General features: G+C 39.4%; 6 protein-coding genes across 14 annotated transcripts in view; 2 read left to right on the forward strand and 4 right to left on the reverse strand.

Annotated features, from left to right (window-relative positions):
• The window catches only part of LOC111321519 (integrator complex subunit 11), a 16,706-nt gene extending 11,646 nt beyond the window's left edge, over window positions 1–5,060 (forward strand). For 2 of the 4 annotated variants that reach the window (XM_022924425.2, XM_022924426.2), the window contains 9 exons: window positions 58–147; window positions 591–671; window positions 998–1,079; window positions 1,407–1,526; window positions 2,387–2,460; window positions 2,863–3,005; window positions 3,506–3,578; window positions 3,977–4,048; window positions 4,135–5,060. In XM_022924425.2, coding sequence (XP_022780160.1) covers window positions 58–147; window positions 591–671; window positions 998–1,079; window positions 1,407–1,526; window positions 2,387–2,460; window positions 2,863–3,005; window positions 3,506–3,578; window positions 3,977–4,048; window positions 4,135–4,221 — 822 coding nt within the window. In that variant the 3' untranslated portion in view covers window positions 4,222–5,060. Of the gene's footprint in view, window positions 1–57; window positions 148–590; window positions 672–997; window positions 1,080–1,406; window positions 1,527–2,386; window positions 2,578–2,862; window positions 3,006–3,505; window positions 3,579–3,976; window positions 4,049–4,134 lie in introns of those variants that run through there. The other 2 variants (XM_088730559.1, XR_015990724.1) reach the window with 2 other exon arrangements.
• Window positions 4,483–7,365, reverse strand: LOC111321520 (ubiA prenyltransferase domain-containing protein 1). The gene is made up of 2 exons (XM_022924427.2): window positions 6,014–7,365; window positions 4,483–5,029 (listed from the first exon to the last, which is right to left on the reverse strand). Exons 1-2 carry the CDS (start codon window positions 6,583–6,585, stop codon window positions 4,729–4,731), a joined length of 873 nt encoding a protein of 290 aa, XP_022780162.1. The 5' UTR covers window positions 6,586–7,365; the 3' UTR covers window positions 4,483–4,728.
• A 2,035-nt stretch (window positions 7,366–9,400) lies between these two features.
• Window positions 9,401–11,860, reverse strand: LOC111321552 (ubiA prenyltransferase domain-containing protein 1). The gene is made up of 2 exons (XM_022924467.2): window positions 11,129–11,860; window positions 9,401–10,163 (listed from the first exon to the last, which is right to left on the reverse strand). Exons 1-2 carry the CDS (start codon window positions 11,719–11,721, stop codon window positions 9,863–9,865), a joined length of 894 nt encoding a protein of 297 aa, XP_022780202.1. The 5' UTR covers window positions 11,722–11,860; the 3' UTR covers window positions 9,401–9,862.
• Window positions 11,861–13,283: 1,423 nt separating this feature from the next.
• Window positions 13,284–15,218, reverse strand: LOC111321503 (uncharacterized). The gene is made up of 2 exons (XM_022924409.2): window positions 14,129–15,218; window positions 13,284–13,561 (listed from the first exon to the last, which is right to left on the reverse strand). Exons 1-2 carry the CDS (start codon window positions 14,456–14,458, stop codon window positions 13,325–13,327), a joined length of 567 nt encoding a protein of 188 aa, XP_022780144.2. The 5' UTR covers window positions 14,459–15,218; the 3' UTR covers window positions 13,284–13,324.
• Window positions 15,219–15,279: 61 nt separating this feature from the next.
• On the forward strand, window positions 15,280–18,503 carry LOC111321561 (nmrA-like family domain-containing protein 1). Its single transcript, XM_022924478.2, has 4 exons — window positions 15,280–15,807; window positions 16,889–17,110; window positions 17,201–17,325; window positions 18,018–18,503. Exons 1-4 carry the CDS (start codon window positions 15,426–15,428, stop codon window positions 18,225–18,227), a joined length of 939 nt encoding a protein of 312 aa, XP_022780213.1. The 5' UTR covers window positions 15,280–15,425; the 3' UTR covers window positions 18,228–18,503.
• Window positions 18,398–25,503, reverse strand: LOC111321559 (coadhesin). 6 transcript variants are annotated; one of them, XM_088730562.1, is made up of 11 exons: window positions 25,453–25,503; window positions 25,043–25,180; window positions 23,920–24,117; window positions 23,056–23,172; window positions 22,366–22,536; window positions 22,088–22,258; window positions 21,772–21,942; window positions 21,432–21,602; window positions 21,170–21,340; window positions 19,580–19,753; window positions 18,398–18,821 (listed from the first exon to the last, which is right to left on the reverse strand). In XM_088730562.1, the coding sequence occupies exons 2-11, from the start codon at window positions 25,095–25,097 to the stop codon at window positions 18,547–18,549; spliced, it is 1,674 nt and encodes a 557-aa protein (XP_088586688.1). In that variant the 5' UTR covers window positions 25,098–25,180; window positions 25,453–25,503; the 3' UTR covers window positions 18,398–18,546. The 6 variants fall into 6 exon arrangements, with proteins under 6 accessions (XP_088586688.1, XP_088586687.1, XP_088586686.1 ...); XM_088730561.1 differs by having other exon boundaries at window positions 25,043–25,192; window positions 25,453–25,474; XM_088730560.1 differs by lacking the exon at window positions 25,453–25,503 and having other exon boundaries at window positions 25,043–25,432.
• Window positions 25,504–25,773: the final 270 nt, after the last annotated feature.

Here is a 25,773-nt window from a genome sequence, read left to right on the forward strand (position 1 = left end):
ATTACTCTATGCATGCAGTTCTGACTGAGTCATATTTTTCTGTGTGATGTGATGTAGGTTGTAATTCCTGGTTACTGTGTTGCTGGGACTGTAGGCCATAAGGTGCTATCAGGACAGAAGAAAATTGAACTGGACAAGAAAAGTATTGTAAGCATGCATACTTACACAAAAAGTATCATATTGAGTGACTCAGACTTACATGCTGATGAAATGACTCTGAAAACAAACAAACTGTGTTTATTATGCACTTCTGGTACTTTGTATTGTTATTGTAAATTTTGTTTTCCCTGCAGTCGGAGTTATAGTGATTATATTGAGAAAAGGGCAAATGTTTAAAACATCAGCTTAGAAAATTCTTTACAGTAGTAAATTGCCAAACCAAGGTGATAAAACTAAATTTTTTACTCCCCACCAATTCAGCACCACAGTTTCTTTTATTAGAAACGTATCCCTTTATTAATTCACTGAAGACAGTTTGGTTGTCAGGGAGTATCTGACTTCCAACAATTGAATTCAGCTGTACCACAGGGAAGTGAACAACTTTAATTATCAATGCTTCCAATAGTATAATTTTATTATTTTTTTGGTAGATTGATGTGAAACTTTCAGTTCAGTACATGTCCTTCAGTGCACATGCTGATGCCAAAGGAATAATGCAACTCATTCGCCAGGTTTGTCTCATCAATTAAGTTGGACAGTTTGTAGTACTTTTTGGCTGCAATCAGTATGTACATGAGAAGATTTTAATTTTCCGTAGTCTTTTTCATTGTTTGTCAGCCAAGTAGGTGGCTTTTCAATATGGCAATGGATTCATCCTTGTCACTCCCCTACCTAAATCTTGCAGCATCTTGTCCTGTTTATCTTAGATGTATGATAGACAAAAGAAGGTGGCATCCCAATGAAACTTTTGCATAACTTTTGCCTCTAGAAGCAATGCTTGAAAAAGGGAAAATGATGGTATCAAGTTTTCTTACATTCTAACTTTTTTTTTGCCCAGGCTGAACCTAAGAATGTTGTTTTGGTTCACGGAGAAGCAGGCAAAATGGATTTTCTAAAGCAGCAAATAGAGAAAGAATTTGGTAAGTTGAAAAAACCATTTCATCAGAAATGGACCATTAACTTGAAAATGATGATGGACAGAATAATGTGTTTATAAATCACAGCCTGCAGTATGTGTGAAAAACAATAGGTGCATGATTTCAATTTGCACTTTATTTGCAGCCTTTTGGCTTTCAAAGTGTAATACAATGTACATGTTAATTGTCAAATTTATTGCTGCATCTCCTTATCATTCCTATGGTTTAACCATAGCCTCCATGCTCAGTTCCTCACTTCATGTGGGTATGACTTCTGATAGGAATTCAACTTTCTGGATTATGAATAAGCTTTTTAACCTTATTTGATAGGAATTGGATGCTTCAAACCAGCAAATGGGGAAACAGTGTGTATGGAGACTATTCCCACTATTGCAGTTGATATGTCACTAGCTCTGCTCAAGAGAAAAGTTATGTCTCTAGAAAAGAAAGGTGAGTGATTGATAAAAGAGATTAGTCACTTAGACAAAAGGAAAGGTTCAGATGGAGGCAGTGGTCTGGGTTCAAGTGTAAGCTGTGATTTTCTTTCTCATTCATTGTAGGTTGTTTGTGAAAGTGTGTGATTCTTTGTGTTTGTGTCTGTGCGTGTGCGTGCGTGCTTGTGCGTGTTCACGTACGCTTGCGCATGTGGCCGAGTGAAGGGCGACCATCGATGAACAGCCATAACATTTAGAAGCAAAAACAACTGAAGTCAGCCATTTACCTAGATTTTACATCTGAGTACTACTTGAAATGAGAAGGACAATTTGTTGCAAGACTTAACAATAGAGAGACAGAGTCTAGTGTGAAGCTGTGAAGAAAGAACTGAGAAAATTAAAATCCTAAATAATTAGTTGCGTGCAAAGTAAATTCCCTTTTTCGTTCCAAACGTTCAGTTTACCGATAGTGTCAAGCTGGTGTTAGACTGCTTTAGATCGTAACCACAACGACAGAAAGTTGGCTTCTGGGTTAAACGGTTGATTTTCTGGAATGATCATTATGTAAGTTGTCGTGGTAATAACAGCAGATTTTCACTGTCGATGGTGCTGAGAATGGAAGAATTAATCACTGAGGATTAATTTTAGTCATGATGAGATGACAAATTTTTGACATGTAGCGGAATTTACCATCATTTATGTGCACAAAACAGCCATGAATGGTGTTTAGCTGTTTTATTCACCAAAAGTATCTCCGTCCCTTTACTTTTTTTATGGATTACGTTACTGAAATCTTGAGTCAGCTGTACTAGTTATGATTTTTTTGCGTTTCTAAACGTCATCTTCACATTATATACATTATGTTGTTATTTTCAGATGCCAAACGAGCCAAGCTCTCTCCACATAATAATCATTTACCCGTGCAAGGAGTGTTAGTTATCAAAGACACGGTTGGTTATTCTGCTGTTTCTCCTCATTAAGCTGTGCTGTCTGTGCAGTTGTTTTGTTCTAAAGGAGGCTGACTCTGACGGTCAACTATCGTTAAATGCATTGGTGTTGCAATTTAGGTGGGGAGCTCCCTGACAGCGAAGTCCTTTTTTTAGTTCAAACTTAATAACAATAAATTAATAAGATGTTTCCTACTTATCAATATTGCTTTTCCTATTGCTCGATATGATTGGTATGCAGTTGAACGTTGTACATTTTCAGATCCAAGAGAGCTAACAAAAAAAATTCAACAAAGAAATCGGTCGAACTCCATAACTTCTACATTTTATGAACAGTAAGCTGTGTCAGCCTATTGTAGTCTTGGGATCTTAGCTGCCTTTCCCTTCTCTTCGCTGTCTTGGTAGTCTGTTAGATTAGTGGAACCCGCTCAAGCCATGAAGGAACTGGGACTGACTGAACACAAGCTTCGTTTTACATCATCGGTCATTTTAGAGACCACAGTACCATATCACGTGTTTATAGAAAAGTTGCAGTCTCAACTAGAGAGGTAAGTTGTGTTGGACATATTCTGCCCACCATTAATAACCATAAGGAGATATGTTGAGCATTCTTTAGCCTATCCGAGTTGTATTTCTCCTGAAACCTTTTGCGGTGGCTTGAACTGTTTCAGTATTGTATGTTTTCTAATTGGAAGTCATGTGAACACAATAAAAGCTAAACAGTTTGAGTGTAGAGTTTGTGTACTACTTTGTTAGCTCTTCGATTTCTTTCACAATATCACTACCGTTCCAAGGATCACTCAACTAATCACATTAGAGAAAACAATCATTTGTGCCAATCAGTGCTTAAGAACAAGGCAGGTAAAAGTGGCATTTAATGTTAAAATGACTTTTAGAAAAGTAAAAGCAAAAGAATTTAGGTTACACTGCGATTCACAGCTCGTTTCCTTTACTCGCACCGGTCAGTTTTGCCTCAGTGCACCCTGGTTGATTAAGTAATTTTCTTTTTTTTTTTTTTTTTAATCGGTGGATGTTTTTAAAATTGAAGACTTCTTCCAAATTACCCGGTCCAGCGAGTGGCGGAAGGATGTTTATCAGTGGACGACTCTGTTCTTATCAAGGTTAGTTTTAGCCCTCTTCTGTTTTTTCTTTGTCTGTTGTTTTTTTGTCCTTCTTTTTCTTAACAGCTGTATGCGCCAGTCCTCAAACTGATCTGTCAGGTATATTATACTCGAGATAAAGAACCGCTCAGAAATGGTAATGACAATGATAATAACAATAGCAATGGCAATGGCGATGCCATAGCTCACTGAAACGATCGGCTTCATGTCGTTGGTGAAAATAGACTTAGTTTTTTACAGTGTCTCTTTTAGGAAGTGACTGAAAACGTTTGGCCAGATGTAAGCTATCTTCAGCATCATTAATGTGATACTTCTGTCTATTTATCCTCCCTTTCGAATTTTCGCTCTTTCTGCGTCAAGCTCGCTCAGTGATTGACTTTAAGTCGTGTGCATTACAGATATCACCAAGTAGTGATGACGTCACTCACGAGGCTTCCAGCTGTACAGCTTTGGTTTCATGGACGTTACAGGTGATGAGAACGTTTTTATTAACTGTCTGGTCTCTTTTCTCTTTTCTGTAATACCGATGTAGTCATTTTATCGCGTTCATTCCTAGGAAGAGGAGTTAGGAAGTCACGTGCTGTCGTTGCTACGTGACAGAATAATCCGACCTGTGGTCTCACTTGATGAGTCTAGCGTGTGAACAGAACACTGCATCCCACTGATAGACTCAGTGCACATGATGTATATAATGCAGCCGTTTGGACGCAGCCACCTACAGTGCTAGTGCTGCTCTGTACCACATGAATGCGTAATCAACAGGAAAGTTACTGATGTTCTCACTATGGCGAGCGAACGACTCAACGAGGTTGACCTACGCTTCCGCGAGAGCTCGTACGACTTGTAAACATGACAACTAACTAAACACTTTCTCTTTCTTTAAATAAACACCACCTGAAGAAAGTGACTGAAACTTCTAGTTTAATCGTATCACTGCACAATTCAAAATTTTAGTTTGTTGTAACCTCGCCCAAATAAAAGGATGGGTGTTATTTCTTGTTTCTTACTGCTACCTGTTAAACATTGGCTGAGACAAATATGATAAACCTGATAAGCGTACTAAACAAGGAGGTTATGAGATTGAGATTGCAATGGGAAAGCTCTCCTACGTACTTTTACAGAAATTTTGACTTGTTACCTTTTTATACTTCTATGATAGGTAAATACTCAGAAGGTACAAAATTCCAAAAGAAGAATCTAGCAAAGCAACTTTTTGTGGTAAAGTGAAATGCTCCCCTTCAAAACATGCTACACTTAAATTAAAGGCAAAGGGCAGAGTGAGCAGAGCTATTCCGAAATACGGCGAGGTAATTGCAGCTTGTAAACCTACAACTACATATGGGAACAACAAGAATAAAGTGTGAAGATAACATGCATGCTGTGGCCCCAAAAGTACTGCCAGTGTCCTGTGGCCAGCCCTGATGTCTGTCTTGATATCACGTGTGTTTTGACTAGAGGGAAATAAAACAAACGTTAAACGTCGCAGTGCATGTATAGAAACAATTTTTGACCCTTCACTCGTTTTTACTCGACATCTAACCCAGAGGAGCAGGGACTCTGGGAGCATGAATCAATAATAAATTACCCGGACTCGCTCCTTTAGTCCCATTTTTTCACGAATATTAATTAGTCACATCCGAAATCCGTAACAACTTTTTCCCATCAAACAAAGCAGATGAAGTGATGCTCTTACATTATAGAACTAGCGACGCGCAGATTCTATAGTAGCTTGAAACGAACGGACTTACGTCGGCATTTTAGGTGTTGGTGAAACGTTTTCGTAAATACTTTGGCAAATATTGACAATGATGTGCAATGATTTGAGATTGTCCTTTAATTTTTTCGTAATATTAATTGAATAGATACGTGTTCAGTATTATTTTTGGCTCTCTGATATTCATAATTTTGATTATCCAGACTGTCCAGCCTAGTCTCCACAGGTCTGCATAATCAAGGTTCGGACTGTCTTGCTAGCGTTTTCTTTCTTTCCTTTTTTTTTTTTTTTTTTTTGAAAATATTAAGGTTTTAAAATACGGCAATTTAATTTCGTTTTATAATTCAATGGGCCTACTTGCTTTGGAAATTGAAACCACTGTTAAACACCAACTTTCGCGTCGATAATCAGATGCATAGTGCAACTAAGCGTAACAGGTGCAAGGATTAGATTGATTACTCAAACTTAATTTCCTCTCTCAATTACGATGCCTGAGCTACCTAGTTACGAATAAATATCACTATCTTAAGAACCAGTAGTATGAGTAAGAATATCTTTCTTAGCCCTGTAACCTCGGTCACAGTTGAATGACTAAACTAAATCATCGGATGTAACCCGAGTATGAACTTAGGGAGTTGGGGTTAAATTATTGAGAAAACAAGTAAAGATGTCTCACGCTGTGTCACGAGTGAATTAAACAAAGTAAGAGGCAACTTCGTACCTGTGAAAAATAGCTTCTGTGAAGAGCATAAAAGGCAAAGAGTAAGCTACTATCCAAACACTTGACAGCTGCTGATGAGCTGTTCCAACCTGTTGAATGTATGTGAACACAACAGAGAGAGGACCAAATATCCCGCAAGTTAGCACGTCGCCGAGCACTATGTTCTTCAGTCCTCCACCATGTAGCAAGGAAGCGAGAAAACCAGTGGCGTACAAGCCAAATTCCAGCCTGAATTCAGCCTCAGAGACAACAGCCAGACAGCAAAACACTGCTGAAGCAAGAACGTAACTCCATACCGCCCATTTTGCGTTGAGTTCAAGCGTGACTCGTCTCGTGGTAGACGAAACAAAAAACCTTCGATCTTCGGCCTCGTAGTACGAGTTCGCAAAATTCCCGGCCGCGTGAGTGAGGAAGATAACAAGAGCCGTTAGAAAACAGTTCACAACATCAAACCTGCCGTCATATTTCCAAGCAAGAACTGTCCCCAGAAGAAATGACAAAATCGAGGCTGAGAATGTCCATGGCTCCAATGATTTTATAAATATATTGAGTTTGTTTGAGTTTAAAGACATGGTCAGCTGTAAAATTTTACAGTTTAAGTCTCACGTGATGAAGCGTCAGAGAATTCGATGAAAATGGCAAGGGTCGAAAGGAACAATTTTTTTTCGTGACAATAATGGTATTTGGACGCACCTAAGGGTAAAGTCCTTTCTAGTCTACATGGATTTGACGCGAAATGTGGGTGGAAAACGTAATCAATATGCAGGACAACAATAATCTAACAAATTCCTATGCTAATATCCAGTGAATAAAAATAGCATCAGCACAACAGCAGCTGTTTACAAGGTTAAAGGTTATTTACATATGGCAATTAATCAGTCAAGACACGAGGATGATGCTTGAGAGAAGAAGAAAATTGTAAACCAGTTTTGATCCACCTTCCCTTTCGTCCAGCTTATCCCACGCATAAAGAAATTCCAAAGAAAAAATGCACTTTCGTGTTACTCAGTGTTGAAAACAGTACAGTGTATTGGCATCCATTGCCACTGGAAAATTCTGTTGAAACAGGTTAAGAATTCACAACCTTTGCGGAGAAAGAGAAGAATCTAGAAGAATAGCAAACCATCTAATACTAAGTGAAGAGTGCAGCGTGATTTGCTCATGACGTGCTCACAAAACTTACGCAACAACAGTAAGAGGACCGTTCTCTGTTTTGGTCCCACGCTATTTCAACTCAGTTACTCCTCAGTAGTGTTGCGTATGATATTGTTGTCTGGGGCTCTGTTTCCTCGGCACTTATGGAGGATATTGAACGTATTCATATGAGAGCATTTAAGATTGTCTACGAGCTACCTATGACTACTCCGACTCCTGAGATCAAGAAATTGAGACAATGGAATCCCATCTCCTCCTATTATGTAAAGACACTGCGGGTTGTGACCTACCAAATCTATCATGGTTCAAATACAGATGAATTGAACATTCTAATTTCTAAGGCAAAACCCAATTACAGCTTAAGGAATTCTTTAGATATAGAAGTGCCAAGACCAAGATCTGAAATTGGCAAATCCTCTTTTAAACACAGGGCCGCGTTGACATGGAGCCTTCTTCCACATTGGGCTTAATGCGAACAAACATTGACTAAATAGCATAAATTTAGCCAGAGGTTCCTGCTGTGTTTCAATGAAAATGATGATTTCTTATATTTTTAGATATTTATTTATTATTTATACCAATTGCATTTAAATTTATCTAATAATTATTGTATTTAAGAAGAAATTTATATCTTGCTCACCTAAACTTTAATTTTATCCTTATTTTAATGCGATAATAATGATTCAATTAGCTGTAGTTAGGCAGGTCCACATCAGGACTTTGGTCTTGCCGATTTTTAAAACCTGCATTGTTAAATAAAGATGTATGTATGTATGTAAGTAAAATATTAATTTTTCTGATAAATTGAACAGACTACAATTGAGCGTCTCAGAGAAACATTCCTTTCTTTTTTCAAATGCAAATTTATTTATTTGCCTTTTTACCTAATATATGAACAATTCATCGAGAGTTCAATGTATGGCGAGGTGATTTCCAGAAACCACCAGGCTTTCAGCTGAGGCCACCTCGTACGTAACAATGTGCTTACATATATAGTGCTACCGAGAGAGCGGCTTTGCCAATTCCGTAATTATTTTACTAAAAACTCTGGCAGCTTTTTCCCAAAATTGGAAAAACTTGACAGAGGAGTCATTGTAACAGGAAGGGGTTTCCAGATATTTGGATCTTGGTAAAAAATTGTGAATTTTTTCAGATTAGTTTGTCAATGATGAACGCGATAATTATTGGCTGTTCCGGTGCTATGGCCATGAATTTGACTGTTTGTCAAAAACAAGTTAAAAAACAATGGAGGCAACAGGTTGTTATGATAACAGTATATAAATTTAGCCATTTGAAATGTTTTGATATGATAAATGTCTAAAATTCCTGATGTAGAGAATAAACAAGCCGAATGTGCTCTAGTGTAAACTGGTGATAGCTCACACAGCCCGTTCTGCGAACAAAAAATTCTAGTTAAGTTAGTTACGTATGTAGACGACCATGTAGAGTTACAATAACCCTAACCCTAACCCTAACCCTAACCCTAGCCCAATTCCTTGCCGCTTTTACTCAGGTTTTACTCACGGGATGCTGGGAACAAGAGAACATCAATACGCACGTTTCCAATTAAAAAATACCCTAGTATCCACTGAAACGTAAAGTATTATCTGTTTCTGCTATAATGTTAAGGGTGATGTTTTGACTTAGCTTTTTGGGGCTTCTTATCTGCGGAGGGGATCTATATCTGCTAGCGGATTTAGACCGGGAGTCCAAATCTAGGAGGTGACCAAATCCGCGAGGACAACGGGACGGAGTTTAACGCCGACCACTCTAAAGAACAAAATCTCCTCGATCTCAACGATCAAAACACGCCCATTTTGGCCATACAGCTTTTCAAGATAGCTTTGGAAAGTAGTGTATAGAAATACCCCAAGTGTGCGTGTGTATTATTCATGCAGCTAATGTACGTTTGTCCTCTCCTCTTGATTTCTCCTTTTTCCAGTGATGTAACAGGATCGTTTTGGCCGCGCGATAAATGAGGACACTTTTTGGCGCCAACTCGTACTTTCAGTGCACAAATAAAATGGTCAAGAAGAATTCGCTGGGCGCTAAGGTCGATTATTTAAAATTTTGAATACAGCTATCAACCAGAAAACGCAAAAGAATGCTCGTGTCACTAGCACTTTAGGAAAAAAAAAAACATTAAAGAAGCCGTTTCAAACCTGTCACAAACCTAATACAGCCATTCAACGACCCAGACGCCTGGCATTGTTATATTTGTTTCGTTGAAAATCCACGTATAAACAATCTTTAATTTGTAATTGTTTCAAGATGGCTTCAAGAGTAGAAACTCATTACAGACGTCTCAGCCTCTACAAAATCAAAACCCCTTGTTAAAAATAAAGCTAACTAAAAGTTGACAAACTGCGAAGTTGTATTGTAGCGGACTCGGTAGGGTTTCTTCGGCAGGCTCCATTACAACGCTCCTTCCCACTCCTTGGGAGGATTGTAGAGAGGACCGAGATAACGGCTTACATCGAGCCATAGGCCTCGACAGACAATCCCGTGGTCACTGTTAGTTCAACGAGGGCACTTACGCGCCTGTACGAAGCTACCCTACTGGGTTAACGCAAGTTCAACAGTAATTATAAATACGATTTGTGAAAGTGAGATTCAGGAAATTTATTATTAGCCGCAGAACCAGTTATACTCAACCAAGATATTGATTCAAACACTTCTGCCAGACTAAACATCTTATGAAATAATCAGCCCAGTCAAATAAAGTACACCAAACATGAGATTGAGCTGAGCGGTTTTTTGAGGAATCATGGTCATATCTCCATGGAAACATTGGAACGAGAGTTGAACAGCCAGAGGAGCTGTTACCAAAGGGAACAGGAGAGTCCAAGAAGAATTTAAGGCCAGGACACACAGTACAGCATATGGACCAATCAGAAGTAAGCAGTACATGGCGCACGCGTACTGCTTGCCAAGTAGAATGGACAATGTCACAGCTCCAGCTGATTTATCACTTTCCAGGTCACGTGTGTTGTTCCTGAAGAGAAGAAACAACTAGTATGAGGAATCAAGTGAGGGGTAGGGTATAGGGCAGTGCGTTAATGTTCGATGTTGGTGATCTCTTGGTCGTTAACAGCTCCTAAATTTCAGGCCATAGCGATGGCATGATAACAGTTTTGTCAGGTATGACTTAAAGATATAACTTGAATATATCAACAAAGTTGAAATGGTAAATTGGCCACCGTAACGATTACAAAAGCTGACGTTTCGAGCGTTAGCCCTTTAAGCGAATGACTTAAAGATAGTTTGGCTGTTTGCCATTTGCCACATACACATCATGAGTGGCCGTTCACAAAGCACATGTCCCCTTCGCGTGCGCGCGTCTCGTGTTTGCCTTGCGCGTGGTACAGACAATAGGAGTCTCGTTAATGGAACATTAGCTCTATGAGATCTCTCCTGCCAAATTGTTTTTGGCGAAGCTTATAAATTAATAAAAAATAAAACCGCCTCCCGGTTAGCTCAATGGATAGAGCGCTGGACTGTTGTGCGGGAGGTCGAGGGTTCGAGCCCCGGCCGGACCAACACTCAGGGTCTTAAAATGATTGAGAAGAATTTGCTGCCTTTCTATAACATCAAGAAATGGTTAGATATTCTAGTCTTCTCGGATAGGGACGAATAAATGGAGGTCCCGTCTCCTGCAGGGTTGGGGTAGGAGACGTTAATTTCCCACACACGAGATTACTGTGTGATGGATGTCCTCCCCTGGGGTGGGATGGGTGGGAGGGTGGACTAGCACGAATGGTTCCTATGTTCCTTTCTAGTCCTTCCCCACTGCAAAACTTAATGCAGTGAAAATGGACTAAATTAAACTAAATTAAACTAAATTAAATTAAATTAAAATGAATAGTTATGTACACGACGATACAGTCATTTAGTGTATGTTCTAAAACCTTCGAGTTGAATTTGATACAACGCAAATGACCCGTGTAACTATTTACTTACCCATGTAGAATGGCTTCTGTGTTAAGTGCCAAGGGTATTGCATAGATGATAACTCCGAGTGAAATTTCACCGGTTTGATTTAAGTAACCGAACACGGTAGTCAGAGCGCCGAACGATAGTAAGATCAGGATATCACCAAGTGCCATATATTTTAAGCCGATTCCTCCAGTATAAATGAACGAACTCAGTACTCCGCATAGAAACAGAGCAATCATCGGCAGAGTGTTTCCATCTGAGCGGAGATAAACGGCAACAAAGCACATGATTCCCATTATATAGGACTCCGTAATACATGCTACAATCTCATTTGGTGAAAGCGATTTATCGATCAAAGTTTTGTCGTCAGAATCCTTTGTATCGAAACCGTTGATAAAGTCATAGTACGTGTTTACCAAATTCCCAGCGCCGTGAATAGATAAAACTGTTGCAATGGTAAAGATCGCTTGGATAATGTCGATACTATTATTTTCTTTCCACGCGAGGCAAAGTCCAAGCAAAGTGCTTGTTACGGACGCCGAGAAAGACCACGGACGTACGGCCAAAATTATACTTGTAAGCTTTTGTGACCATCGCTCGTTGCTGAAGTAATTCATGATTTGAACCTTTGAGGATTTTGACGATCAGATTTAGTATTGAAAGAAACAATGTAACAAAGAAACGATCTGTCAGAGGACCATTATCTGCTCAATTCACCATGTGGCTGAATTTGATTCGCACGTGTCTAATGATTTGATCAGCTTACACAGCTGTCAACGGAAGTAAACCTGCTGGAGCAGTATTCTGTGTAAGAGGGGAAAAGCTCCCTTAGGGAAAACTACAAAAAGTATCAGTTAGGAAATAATAGGTAATAATAAGCAGAAAAGCATGTTTCTTGCCATGAAGAATATTTAAACGTATCAGAGGAAACTAGTTCAATGGGCGTATAGTTTAAAAAATCTCAATTTGATTAGAAACCCAGGGAATTCAAACTCCTAGTGGACTCAAAAGATCAAATCTAACTCCTGATTTTATGATCTGTACCATTATTTGAGAAAATAACCAGTACGATATGTGTGATCAGTACTAAAAGTACGAATCGTACCACGGTAGTATTAACCACCATACTGCAATGAAAACAAGGCATGTTCTGAGCTGTAAGATCTAAGCGCTTGCTAATTATTTTTCTTGTTATTCACATTTCTTCATTTTGTCCGGTAATTTTCATACCTCCTCGTTAATCCTTTTTGTTTAGTTTGTTTGCGTTGTACCTTTTTTGCACGTTTCCCATACCGCACGTTATTTTGCACTCCTCTTGTATAAAAAGCCAGTTTCTTTTAGGGGTTATCATTTTTTTTTAAGCCACCTGAAGTCGTGCTTGGCGCAGTTCTTTGTTTAAAAGTCTACAAGTTATTCGTTATTGCAGTTTTATAGTAGGCGTTATCAATTTGTAACCAACTACTACTACTACTACTACTGTTTCTCTGTAAATAAATATTTCGAGTTATAAAGATAATGCTTTCGCAGTTATATGAGCCTCTGCGGAAATTTCAGCATTTTACCTCCTAAGGTGGCCTAGATTCATTTGAACCTCAACCTTAACTTTGTAGTTTTATAGGAAGTGGCATACATAACCCGATAACTGAGGTTTTCGTTTCATTGGTCGTGAAGTGCAATCCATCTCACCGTAGATCAGAAATTCAATCTCATATTTTTCTAGTCTTCTCGGATAGGGACGAATAAATGGAGGTCCCTTCTCCTGCAGGGTTGGGGTAGGAGACGTTAATTTCCCACACACGAGATTACTGTGTGATGGATGTCCTCCCCTGGGGTGGGATGGGTGGGATATTGGGCGCACTTAATTTGGAGCCTCGCTCTATTGTGAGACCCTCACCATACTCTGGTGAAAGTGATTAAATATAATATAAATATAAACGCACTCTAGAAAACATCTATCGCTTTGCTGCATTTAAAAATGTGGATTATGAGCGTTAATTCACTTAGTAGATGTTATTTGCCGTCCTGCTGAAGGCCATTGGCTCCATTATACATGGAGAGTCAGTTTTACGCATGGACCGTCTCTGTGGAGCACGCGTGACTCCGTAGGACAGGGAGAGAATTAAACCATGGTTGGTGTTTGAATAATTACCTCCTGAAACGGAGGAAAGTCATCTTACGTTCTAATTCGCTGCGCTCAGACGAACGTAAATTATTTTCTCCTTAAATACTATAGAAATACAACACCAAAGGAATGATGGTTGGATGCTCAGGCAATCCAAGCTGACATTTATTCATACAATTGACCAAATTACACCATCTTGAGAACTTGACGATTTCTTTTGTATGCCTTTTAACTGTGGAATCCACCTTAGACTTCATTAAAAGGGTCAGAAGATCTTTGGTGTTTGGTTTCACGTGGTCGGGGATGTTGTCCCAATAACCTTGAGTGGTAAACATCTGATGAAAACAAAAGAAGACAAGACAAAAGAGAACGGAAAACATTTAAAAGAAACGCCGCAAACCAAAAAAAAAGATTCAAAGCAACAACCGGTCTCCCTCCGAAAACAGGCCAGCGCCACCTTTTTATCATATGCACAAGCGTTCTACTACCACATAAACTACCTCAGAATATAAGCTGGAGACGATAAAGTGTTCTCCTAATCCGAGGCCAGCGCCCTCTTCTCGATGTATAATCGGACAAGCGTCCTTACACCAAACAAATCTCAACTAAATCATTACTGATCCTCCTAAGAGCTACAGGAACCCGGTGGTCAAGCAATCGAAACTTCATACGGACCGCTAACATTTGTCCAAAAAATCTCTTAGAGCCTAACAACGAATTGGTGTCCCAACCTTCTTCAGAACAGTCCTTCCGCTGAACAACTTATAATCTATCACAAAACTAAAAAGAAATTTTCTGGCAATGATAGGCCAAAAATACGACTTAGGCCAGAATGGTACGACTAAAGTAGCCACAGCCTTGGATATGTACAAATAGTTAATTGTTCTATGGATTAGATTTACCTGGGGCACAACGAGGCAATCTTCCCCTGTCAGATTCTGAACGAAGAAATCCACTCCGCTACAACCTGGATTCCAAAATCTTGAATAAAACTTATTGATTTTCTTATTATAGAAATTGGCAAAACAGTCCACTGTATGTCGCCCCCAAGTATAATCCAGGAATTCAAAAAAGGAAGTTGTGATTTGCCAATCATCTACATCAATAATACGACTAATGAAGTCCGCCCTATCAAGCTTAGTTCGGGGAATCCATTGTACTTCCAATTCGATTTCATTATCGACGCAAAACTGAAAAATCTTAAGGGCTATAACGTGTAGATCTTTCCTCATGCTTCCAACTTGGATAGTTCTACAAGCATTTTGACTGTCAGAAAACCATTTGACGTAAGCGCCTTTAATGATGAAAATAACGAAAACTGACAATTTCGGGCGGGTGGGGCTACAACTTCGATGTCAGCGTGGAAAGCGAGAGTGAGAGGACTAATTCACCCTGAACCGTCTATAAATACTGAAACCACACCAATCAGGAATACCCAGGAGACACGCCCCAAATGGCGTTGAATAGAATCAACAATGAAACAGACTGTTAATGAACTGTAAACTCCGTATAACAGCAGAAAATATATAAGTTCACACGCTAGAGAAAATCGACAGGAAAGCATACTAGAAACAACTAAGGAAACAATTACTTATCACGTTGGTCTTCAAGTTAAAGAAAGACTATCATCAAAATAAAAGTTCTGCCGACTGTCGTTGGTAGGGTCAACTGAGGAGTTGCACAGGACTAATCTGCAGGTCCAACATGAATTTTAGAATACGTCGGTTTAGGGGACTGAACAAAGGACTCAACTAGCTCTACAGAACCCTTCATACGTTGACCCGAGGATATTTCGAGAAATTTGGTAAAAACTATAAAAAATTTAGGTTTCGATGACGCGAATCATATTTCTATCAATACAAGTAGAACACAGCTTGTGCAACAACTAAAAGCAACATGAAAGATGTAATTAAAGTGAAAAAAAGATGTGTTTGTGACTGTTTCAATTCATGGTCCATCGAGCATAACTTGATTCTCTGTTGATTCTACAGAACTAACGCAACAGAGTGAGAACAAATAAAGAGGATTGTAATAACCGTGACAAACAACGTGACAAGCTATTATCCAAGTCGTCAGCGAGTTGAATTTGCATCAGTTATTTTGCATATCGCTTTGATGGTGTGTGATTGACGAGCTAGCTTTCCGTCTGAAAACTTTAGAAGCTAGAGCCTTGCAAAGGTACGATTCGAAGTAACGAAAATGGCAAAGATTATCACTGTTTTTGGAGCTACTGGAGGGCAAGGTGGCGGAGTGGTTTCCGCGCTGCTAAAAGCAATTGCCAGAGGAGAACCTTACGCTGTCCGTGCCGTGACTAGGAAGCCAGATGGAGATAAGGCTAAAAAACTGAAGAGTCGAGGCTGTGAGATTGTGGTATGTGATTTGGACGACAAAGGATCCGTGGAGCAGGCAATCAAAGGCTCATATGGAGTTTTCCTGGTGACAAACTACTGGGAACATTTTAGTATGGAGAAAGAAGTAGAACAAGGTAAACGAGTCATCGACGTCTGCGAAGCGCTTGGAGTGAAGCATTTGATTTACAGTGGGCTGGAAAATGTGAAGAAAGCGATTGGTATTGAGTGTGGTGAGTAATAAATATTGTGTTTCAGTTTCATTTCGTGACCCAGCTGAGCACAGTGAAGTTGTGATTAATACAATTATCAACCGAGCGAACAGGGTGGTGCTCCGCTAGACTCGTTTTTGCAAAAGTATTACGTTACCTGCAGGTAAATGTCGCTTGAAGTTATAATCTGTTTCAAAATTCCACGGAACGGAGCGAGGAACTATAGTATACCAGCAAAACAACCGAGAGAATTAATTCGGATCGGTAATGAGGTAATCGGTTATGAGCATGCAAAAATGTACAGAATCTGCTTAGTCATGGTTCAAGAAATGGGTCCCGAATTTTATTTTTACTTAAGTTTTTTTGATTGGTATGACATATCAAACACCTTTGACAACCTATTTTTATTATTAAATTTTTTTAGTTCAAGATGATTCGTTTGGCTAAGTAACGTTTCCTAAGAGTATTTGCCAAAACCTTGAAGATGCAAATTAAATCGAACTTGGTGTTAACTCGACGCATCCTGCGCTCGCAAACACTGTATCGGCTGATAGACTTGTCATTAATCGATGGCTCACAGGACTGGGCAGAAAAGAGAGGTGGTTTGTTTGGTTCTTTCTTGCTTTTGTTTTCTTCGGCCTTCCAATAGAGGTTTGATTTGAAACTGAAAACGTGTACTTTCCTTGATGATTTACAAACGTATATGATTGTATGTTGAACATATATAATCAATATTTCATGAGAAAATAAACATTGAGCCCTCCCGCTAGACCTGAATCGACACATAACGGTGCTGTACAAAGCTAGAGTGAGGCGGGCGCTGAACAAAAAAAAACAAAAAACAAAAAAAACAGAAAAACGGCACGACGCCTGAAATCTTCTGACGATGTAAAACGTCGAATTAAGTTTTTTTTTCTCAAACAAACCTCCCGATGTAAGCACTCTCTGCTTGCTATTGTCGTTTCCTTCTCTACCACACGACGACTGCGTTCTAGTTGGTCATAATCTTCAAGGGCTTCGGAATGCAACTGATAGCGATAACCTAGTCGTCATTGAATAATCACAATATAATCATAATTTGCTCCTTCTTCTTCTTCTTCAGCTCATTTTGATGGTAAAGGTATGGTTGAAGAATACCTCCACACCAAAAAGCTCAAAGAACGCTTGCCATTTACCATAGTACGCTTCCCGTTCTATTATAACAACCTGGTGTCGTTCTTCACGCCTCGGAAAAAGGACGATGGTACTTTACTATACGATATTCCAATGGAAGGTGTTGCCATGGATGGAATAGACGTCACACAAGGCGGAGAATGTGTGTACGGTAAGATAATTCTTTTATTCATTACTATCTCTTTTCATTCACTACTCGCGTTCTTGCAGTTTGATTTTGTTTCCATTATTTTTGTCAAAGGCGTCTTGGAGAGCCCGGACTGTTACCGTTTCAAAACCATTGGTCTGAGTGGAGACAAGATCACAATCCAGCAGTATTGTGAAACGCTGACCAAACATCTTGAGGATAAGGGCTTAAAATTTGAGGTGAGCTGAGATTTCAGTCTGCTATGACATAAAAGAAGATTCAGCGGTAAAATTCGTAGGATTCTCTTGTGTATTGGTGCATTGTGTACCTATTAAAGAAATGGTCAGGAAAATAAATGTTATGCGGAACACTATTCACGGGATCAAACCCTAATCCAAGTTCATCTAAGAAAAGGCATAACATCTCGCAAGGAAACGGAACCCATTTCTTGCAACGAGTCCGACTGCCTGCTTTTAATCGCGCGCGCCTGTTAAGACATGGCTTCGGTACTCAGAGGCACTCAAACTAGATTAATTACTCCTTAATTTTTAAGTCTAGCAAAGTGGCAGTGTATTTTTTTCGAAAAAAAGCGATCGCTGCAATGAAAGCAATTAAAGCTCATTTAAATGTCCATTGGATATCCCAAGGCAGTATGTTAAGACTTCTACACGTTTTCAGTCATATGACCTTTAAATGTGATTTACACTGCACTGTCGTTTGTATTTCAAACCCCTCCATAAACATGTGCGATGTTTACGAAGATTCAAAGGGTAATATTCTTAAATTGATCCAGCATGTTTGTTTCTGCATGGCTGCTGCTATGTAGATTGTCCTTTGCAACAAATGAAATCGCAAGTTTGGCTCTGAGTGTCAGAGTTCGGGCATATTATAGACATTATAGAAAGGCCTCACAAAGCGATACTTTTTTCAGGACTCAAAGATTACGTTAGATGAGTACAGAGCTCAGCCTGACAATCCCGCCGCTATTGAACTTGGAAACATGTTCGAATTCTATAAACGAGGGAACCCAGACCGCGACATTAAATTGACCAAGAAGCTGAATGAAGAAACTCAGAGGTTTGACGTGTGGGTGAGAGAAAACAAAGCTATGCTGGAGGAGGCTTTCACCAAGGAACGGTGAATCAGGATGATTGGACAGATGGGATCTGCCGGTTATGTTCCCTATAATCAGTTTCGTTTGCACAGTGATAGACAATCCCTTCTGTCCGATGATTTAGACCTAAAGTAAACGGGAAATGTATACGCAAGATAACCCAACGTACCAGTTGAATCGTGAAAAGGTCCTTCACCTGCCGCTTGAAATTTTTATTGATTAGCTTGCAGTATTGCTAACAAGATTTACCATCACCCATATCTACAACCTAGTCTTCAAATAAAGGATACACATTTTAAAGTATTGGCTTTGATTTCTTCATATTGTATTTTTTTTCTAACTGCCATTAACAGGAATAGTAAACTTTTAAGTACTTTCTGTTCCCACATGGAGCCTGAAAAAACTTGTTCCAAGGTCGTACCAGACAAAAGAACTTTCCTTCGCACCATCTTTTTAGAACACGGACAGCCTTTTGCGAGGAACAAGTGTTTTTATAAGTGGTTCCACAAGCTCTGTCACCCTCAATGTACCCATAGTGAACCCAGTGAACTCGGATCCGTCTAAAAAGACCACACTTGATTACTCTGGCCATATTGTTTTCGCACAAGACCAAACGTCTTCCTGATAAAAGAAAAAAGAAACCACCAATGAAATCATTCTTGTTTTAGATTTTGTTGAATCAAAAAGAAAATTGACTTGTACTGTGGATGTCCTGCAGTTGCCATTCAAATTATTTTTATTTCAAACTTGTGACTTCAAACCTCTCATTGCTTAATCAATCTTTCCTGTCAGTAGTACAGGAAAAATAACGTAGAGGAGGCGGCGTGGCCGAGTAGTCAGGGTGCTGGACTTGTAATCCGGTGTCCCGTGTTCAAGTCCTCCACCCTGCCACTCACTGGATTTGTTCTCGGTTGCCCCTAGTCAGTCAACTCCTTGGCTGTGCGTTGTAAATAGCCCACTGGTCTGCCTCCTGCCGGTGGGGATTTTCAAGTACTTAGTCTACATTGTGACTGAAACGCCACTATGGGGGAGCTTCAATTAACGTATTTATTTTATTTATTTACACGCTTTTAATAATGTAAGTCTCTATAATGAAAATGTTTCAGCGAAGAACGATATAAAACAATTCACTTCAAAGTTCCCAATACATAGACAGTATGTTTTCTAGTCCTTTTTTTCCCACAATATTGACTGAAAACATGACAACTTCGCGTGCGTTCTGATGCTCGACATTCCTTCGGTTCTGGAAAATGTGTGCAAACTTGAACTGGGTTTGAGACTCCGCAGTCGAAAAACGTAGAGCTCGCGAGCAAAATGCTCTGTATCTTGGCTCGTTCCTTATAGGTAACCTGAACTAGATGAAAGAAAATCCAACATACCGCTGGGGCATGAATGCGTGTTACAACTCCGGGACCTCGAGCCTTGTCCGACACATGGCTTCCCAGAATGCTGTGGGGGAGGGTGAGTACACGTCCTATATCTGAGCTGAGTGCCTCCACCACAAGTCCGTTCACATCTGCTCCAATTGTTCCATGGGCTCCAACCACCGTGAACTGCGTGAATAGCAATTACAACTATTACTACACAAACATAATCTTCGATTTCCGCCGGAAACGGTCGCCAAGTGGCCATGTTGTGATCTTATGAGGTTATTAAATCTGATAAGGATCCCGGACTGATATAAGCCGTCTTCTTCTTTCTTCTTACCCCTTTAATTTACTTATTCGCCATTTCGTTCATCCCAGTAATAAATTTTAAAATGACTGTACCTGGACAGGGCGTTAAAGTGCACCTACACCCAATAAATTTTTTTCGCTTAACGAAGTAAGCTTATATTTTTGAGTATTTCTGCGTAAAAATTTTTTTATTTGCTCAAATCTTCAATTTTCTATGCCGAGTCAAAATACGGAAAATCGGCCGCCATCTTGCCCCACGACCGAGTTTAAAGAGGAATGGCTCTAGTGGGTAATGTGACGTCAAATCGAGAACACGAAAGTCTGCTTTTCACACATTTTCACTTGTTTGGGAAGGTTGTAGTCGATAATTGTCCGAAAATATGCCGACTAAGTGTGTTGTAGAAGGATGTAGCAACGTGCGAAATTTGCAAGAGGGTATCGCGCTCCATACAATCTTCATACAACACACCTAGTCGGCATATTTCGGACGATATCGACGACAATCTTCCCAAACAAGTGAAAATGTGTGAGATGCAGACTTTCGTGTTCTCGATTTGACGTCACATTACCCGCTAGAGCCATTCTTCTTTAAACTCGGTCGTGGGGCAAGATGGCGGCCGATTTTCCGTATTTTGACTCGGCATAGAAAATTGAAGATTTGAGCAAAAAAAAAAAATTTTGCGCAGAAATACTCAAAAAAATAAGCTTACTTCGTTAAGCGAAAAAAATTTTTTGAGTGTAGGTGCACTTTAAGTTGCAGCTTCGTGTTACCATGGATACCCCTATACAGTCAGTGCCATCATGTGCCGGAGAGGGATTATTACAGCTGCGTTTACGTCTCTGGACGCCACCTCTACAGCTTACAGAGCATGCGCTCCAGGCTTGCCAAGAGCCCCACTGACCATTCACTGTGTAAACCAAAGCTCAGGATCTAAATTTCTTACTTACGTTGTAACTGAAGTAATACAAATAGGATTATGAATTATATTCTTTTCATTGAAGCTGAGTGAATTATGTGTGATGAAACTAAGAAGGGGCTGGTCTGTTCTTTTCTGAGAAAATATTCTAGGTAGATGGTAGCTAACAAGAGAATTATCAAAGGTTTTACAGTCATTTAATCATCCCTCAGTCTAAGTTTTCGGTTTCGTTACAAATGAAGCTCCTATTATTATATCATGCTCAAAAATGCTCAACTACACTTTTCAACTTCAGCCTAGTTTTAGATCATTACATTCTTAATACTTTACTGCCAGAGGTTGGGCAAAAAAGAGCAGCATTATCTAATATATAAACCTGGGCAGAATTGTAAACTGCAAGTCCGGACTTCACTGGCATTCCCTTTACATGGGTCACCATCGTTTACTGGGGCTGGGTTTTTACATTCACGCATGCGCCTCTGTAAACCATCATCGCACGTTTTTGAACAGGAAGACCACGCAGACCAGGGCGACCAATTTCCATTCACTGAGAAAGCAAATACATCGTAACAGTGGGCGAAAGAGACAAATAAATAACAAAATGGTGGCTGAAAGTGTAGTGTCTTCCCACAACCAACCTGGGCATTCCTTAACATTACATCCCTTAGTTTCCTTGGCAACCCCCTGACAGGGCTTTCCACTATTTGCTGGCGCTGGATTTGTGCATCTACGTTTGCGCGTCTGAAGATCACCACCACATGTCTTGGAACAGGGAACCCATGAAGACCAAGCAGACCAATTACCGTCCACTAAACAAAGATTTAAACAGCAATGTGAGTTAATTCATCCGATTACTAATCAACTGCGAAGCTGTTTACAGATGTTCTGTGAGTGTTTCAATTCCTGACTTCAATCCGATAATCACTATCAAAGAACGTTATCACTGAAACTTAAGTTTTATGTCCATTGTATTCAAACCTGGGCATAACTTAAGAAGGCATTTCTTGGTTTCTATGGCCTCTCCCATGCAGGCTTTTCCACCATTTGCCGGTACTGGATCTGAGCATTCACGCATGCGTTTTTGAAAGCCTCCGTCACATGTCTTCGAACAGGGACCCCACGAGGACCAGGGAGACCAGTTACCGTTCACTAAACAAAGATGAGGAGCTAATTAGTATTCAGTCCATTAATCGGTCAACTGTGAGGCTGTTCTGTGAGTGTCTGAATTCCTGTCAATTTAATAATCAGGAGCAAAGAATCCTATCACCTCAACTTTTAAGTTTTTAATTCAAACCTGGGCATAATTTTAGAAGGCATTTCTTGCTTTCTATGGCCTCTCCCATGCAGACTTTTCCACCATTGGTTGGTGCTGGATCTGAGCATTCACGCATGCGTTTCTGAAAGCCTTCATCGCATGTCTTCGAACAGGAACCCCACAAGGACCAGGGAGACCAGTTGCCGTTCACTAAATACGAAGATGATATATGAAAAGGGAATATCTTGGTAAGCAGCGCTGTGAGTATAGGATAACTTAAAACTACTATTTGTGGTTTAACCTGACTCAATTCGAACCTGGACATAATAGTGAAATGCATGCTTTAGTTTCCATGAAAACTCCTTGGCAGGGCTCGCCGCTATTTGCCGGCGCTGGATTTGTGCAACCACGTGTGCGCTTCTGGAAACCTTCATCACATGTTTTTGAACAAGGAGACCACTTAGACCAGGCCGACCAGTTACCATTCACTATCGAGATGGACGAAAAAAGTTAAAACAGACAATAAGTCATTGCAACAATGCAATTTTGGGAATCGGGGGGAAGGCCTAGAAAATAAAGTCACTTTGGTCAAAATAATACCTGTGTGAGGTTATTAAAGCATCACAGCCGTAAGCCGTTAGGTGCGCGCCGATCGTTTGGTCAGTGAGTGAGTGAGGGAAAAATTAATCCACCGCCAGTGCAACATCATTTATTTTTAACCCCGTATGTTCCTAAAGTTACAGCTTGTGTTGCTTGGAAGGACTTTAATCTTCGCTCTTTTTACTGGGTAGAAACCTTAACAAATCTAAAGAAGATTTAAATTATAACCCTTGGTAATCCCTTCTTTTATTTATGGGGGTTGTTTGTTTGTTTGTCGTCAAGATAACTAAGCTCATCCGAAAGGTAATAACACGCTCTTCTCTTATCATTTACCCCTTGCTAGTTTTTCTTTTCAGTATAACTCTTGGATTTGTTGCTGTATAATTCACTCCTTCATATCTACCTACCTGGCTTGAGTTTATAAACGAAGCTTGTGTAAAGCTTTCCAACTCCGTAGTTATCTATATCAACCCTACAGTTGCGGGATTTACCAGATATGTCGTAGGTAAGTGATGCATTCGTTCCTATTCGAGAAAGAAATTATTATTTTGTATACACTGTATCTTTTTTTTCAATCGGTTTTGTTGGCATCTTTATATCTCAAATAAGAATATCCGATCCAACAGGTTAGAATGTAATTGTCAACGGAAGAAGAGTTTATCACCATTCGCATTAACTGCCTATTTTGCATGTCTCCACTCAGTCATGGAAAAAATTATCGCATACTGTGAATGCTTTACAAGTTCTCCTCATTCTCCCCTTCCCCTCTCCTCTGAGCACTGAAATATTCGAAAAAAAAACACCAGGAAAAGAAATTCATCTGAGCGAGGTAGCAATTCAGTATCTGGCAAATATCCTTGTATTTGATAGTCTATAATAGGTTCAGTTTTATTAAATTCCAGGCTTTTGTACTAAAAGCATTCATACAGTATTCATCAAAGCTTGGCGACAATCAGTTCAGGAGGAAACCGATGATAAGCACATTGAATTTCAGTGAGTTTTTGTTTTTTTCATATATATAGTTCCTCCTTCTAGAAGCCCCTAGTAACCCTTTTCGAACGCTGACTGTAGCAGAGAGATAACTTATAAATAATGTGCTTTGTTAAAGATTATGGTGAGATTGATTTAAACTACACATGCCTGCACTCTGAAAACCGCTGTTATTTTACCTATATTTCTGTCAGATCTGCTGCATCCTCTAACCCTCTTAGGTCAGAGTATATAATTAGTTTCAAACACACACAATTGTTCCATTTGAAAATGAAAGTTACCTCCCCAACATTCATGTTGATATTGTATTCCAAAGCATGAGTAATTCCTTTTTTCCGCTTGTTTACTGCAAGCCTCTACCAGTGGTTTTAGGTTTGGCCAGAGTTCATTAACATCCAGGTCGGCTGGGGTGTAGAAATGGACAGGAAGAGCAGCGTGATCAAAGTTATTGTAACATCCAATGGCTTCCCAGTCATCAACTGCAGGCCAGCACATCAGTGACGAACAGCAGGCGTTGAAAAAAGATGAAATTCCGGTAGGTCTAGGCATGTAGTGGGTATTTAAGAAATACTGGAAGAGCTTTAGAAAACTTTGGTGTCTTCTGAATTGCAAGCGGATCGATTTTACAGAATTTGCCCAGACGATTAAACGCGTCCGCTTTTAACAAATTTTTGGCGTTTATTCAAGGGCGGCGTTGATTCATGAGGCGGCGTAGATTTCAAAATCATATATCTTAATTACCAACAAAAATTACTGTCAACAAATTGCAATTATCATATGACCTGTACAGCGCTGCTCACGCAATCTTCCAAAACGACAGTACGCTCTTCCGAGCGAGCAGATATCTTCCGTTTCTAGAAAGATGGAAGAACGTGCTTGCAAGGAGAAAGTAAGCAACAAGCAGATATTTTTTTTCATATATATCTTAATTTTTTCCTGCACTTGAATTGAAAATAGCTACTTCCCTTTTACTGTCTATTTATTCTTTCCTTCTTTTTTTTTTCTATTTTTTTCTGTCAAATACCCCGTGCATGACCAATCAAGGTCATTGAATAGTCAGTAATAAGTTTAATAAAGTCTCAAGCAGTCATTCTGTTTTTGCTTTCTCGCTGAAATACAAATTTTGGTAAAATGATCACAAAATGTATCAGAAACCCGTGTTTTGTCAGGTTGAAAATCATGACACGAAGGAAAATATTGGTGTAAGATTAGTAAAGAGAAGTGACATAATCGTCATTCAATTCACGTCTGCCAATCAAATCTGTATCCAGTTCATTTCAGAAAGATAACAAATCCAAGGTTTTAAATGGATCTTTTTTTTTTAGGCATCTGTTTACATCAATTTTCCTGTGTCTTTCATCACGGTAGTCAATACATAAAAAAGTATGGACGAATTTATCTCACCTGAACTCACAGATAAACGGACCAGTGTGCAAATATTGATCACAAATAGAAACATGTTGGCCTCGTGCAGGGTCCGTGCAGGGTAACGTTAAACGTTTTCGGTTCCTCAGACCTTTGCTTGTGAGATGAACTTTATATCTAAAAAATGTACTTATTAACAGCCATTAGTAAGTTAAGAACTAGATGGTTTTTTTCTGGTAGAGTATGCCCATGAACTCATTTAAAATGCAGGGAGAAATCTTCCTGTCTAATGCAAATGACAAGTATATGGGACAATTCTTTGCCGCTAGTCGTATTTTTATGATTTGATGTAATAATCACAAAACAAAGTGATTTGACTCACAAATCATTCCATCCTCCACTGTGGTATGAATTTTGTCTCCTGAAATGACAATAAAAATCACACTTACCAGTTTTGTGTTCTTTCCTGAAGAAGTGATTGCTCTGAATGATATTGCCTTATATTTACTTATCAATGCAAAATATAGTATTGTTTGATCATCTAGTTTGCTAATCATTAAACTTACCGGTATTTCTCTTTCTTGATTCTATCATTTTAAATAACATTGTACTAGTAAGTGAAAATGGCCCGAGAAGGGGTCCGTCTCAAAGCAAAATTGTATCGTCACCCATATTTACAACCTAGCCTTCGGATAAAGGAAACACATTTTAGAATACTGGCTTTGATTTCTTCATATTGTATTTTTTTTTTTCTTGTCGCCATTAACAGG

The sequence above is a fragment of the Stylophora pistillata genome, chromosome 8 (genome assembly GCF_964205215.1).
Source record: "Stylophora pistillata chromosome 8, jaStyPist1.2, whole genome shotgun sequence".
NCBI lineage: Eukaryota > Metazoa > Cnidaria > Anthozoa > Scleractinia > Pocilloporidae > Stylophora > Stylophora pistillata.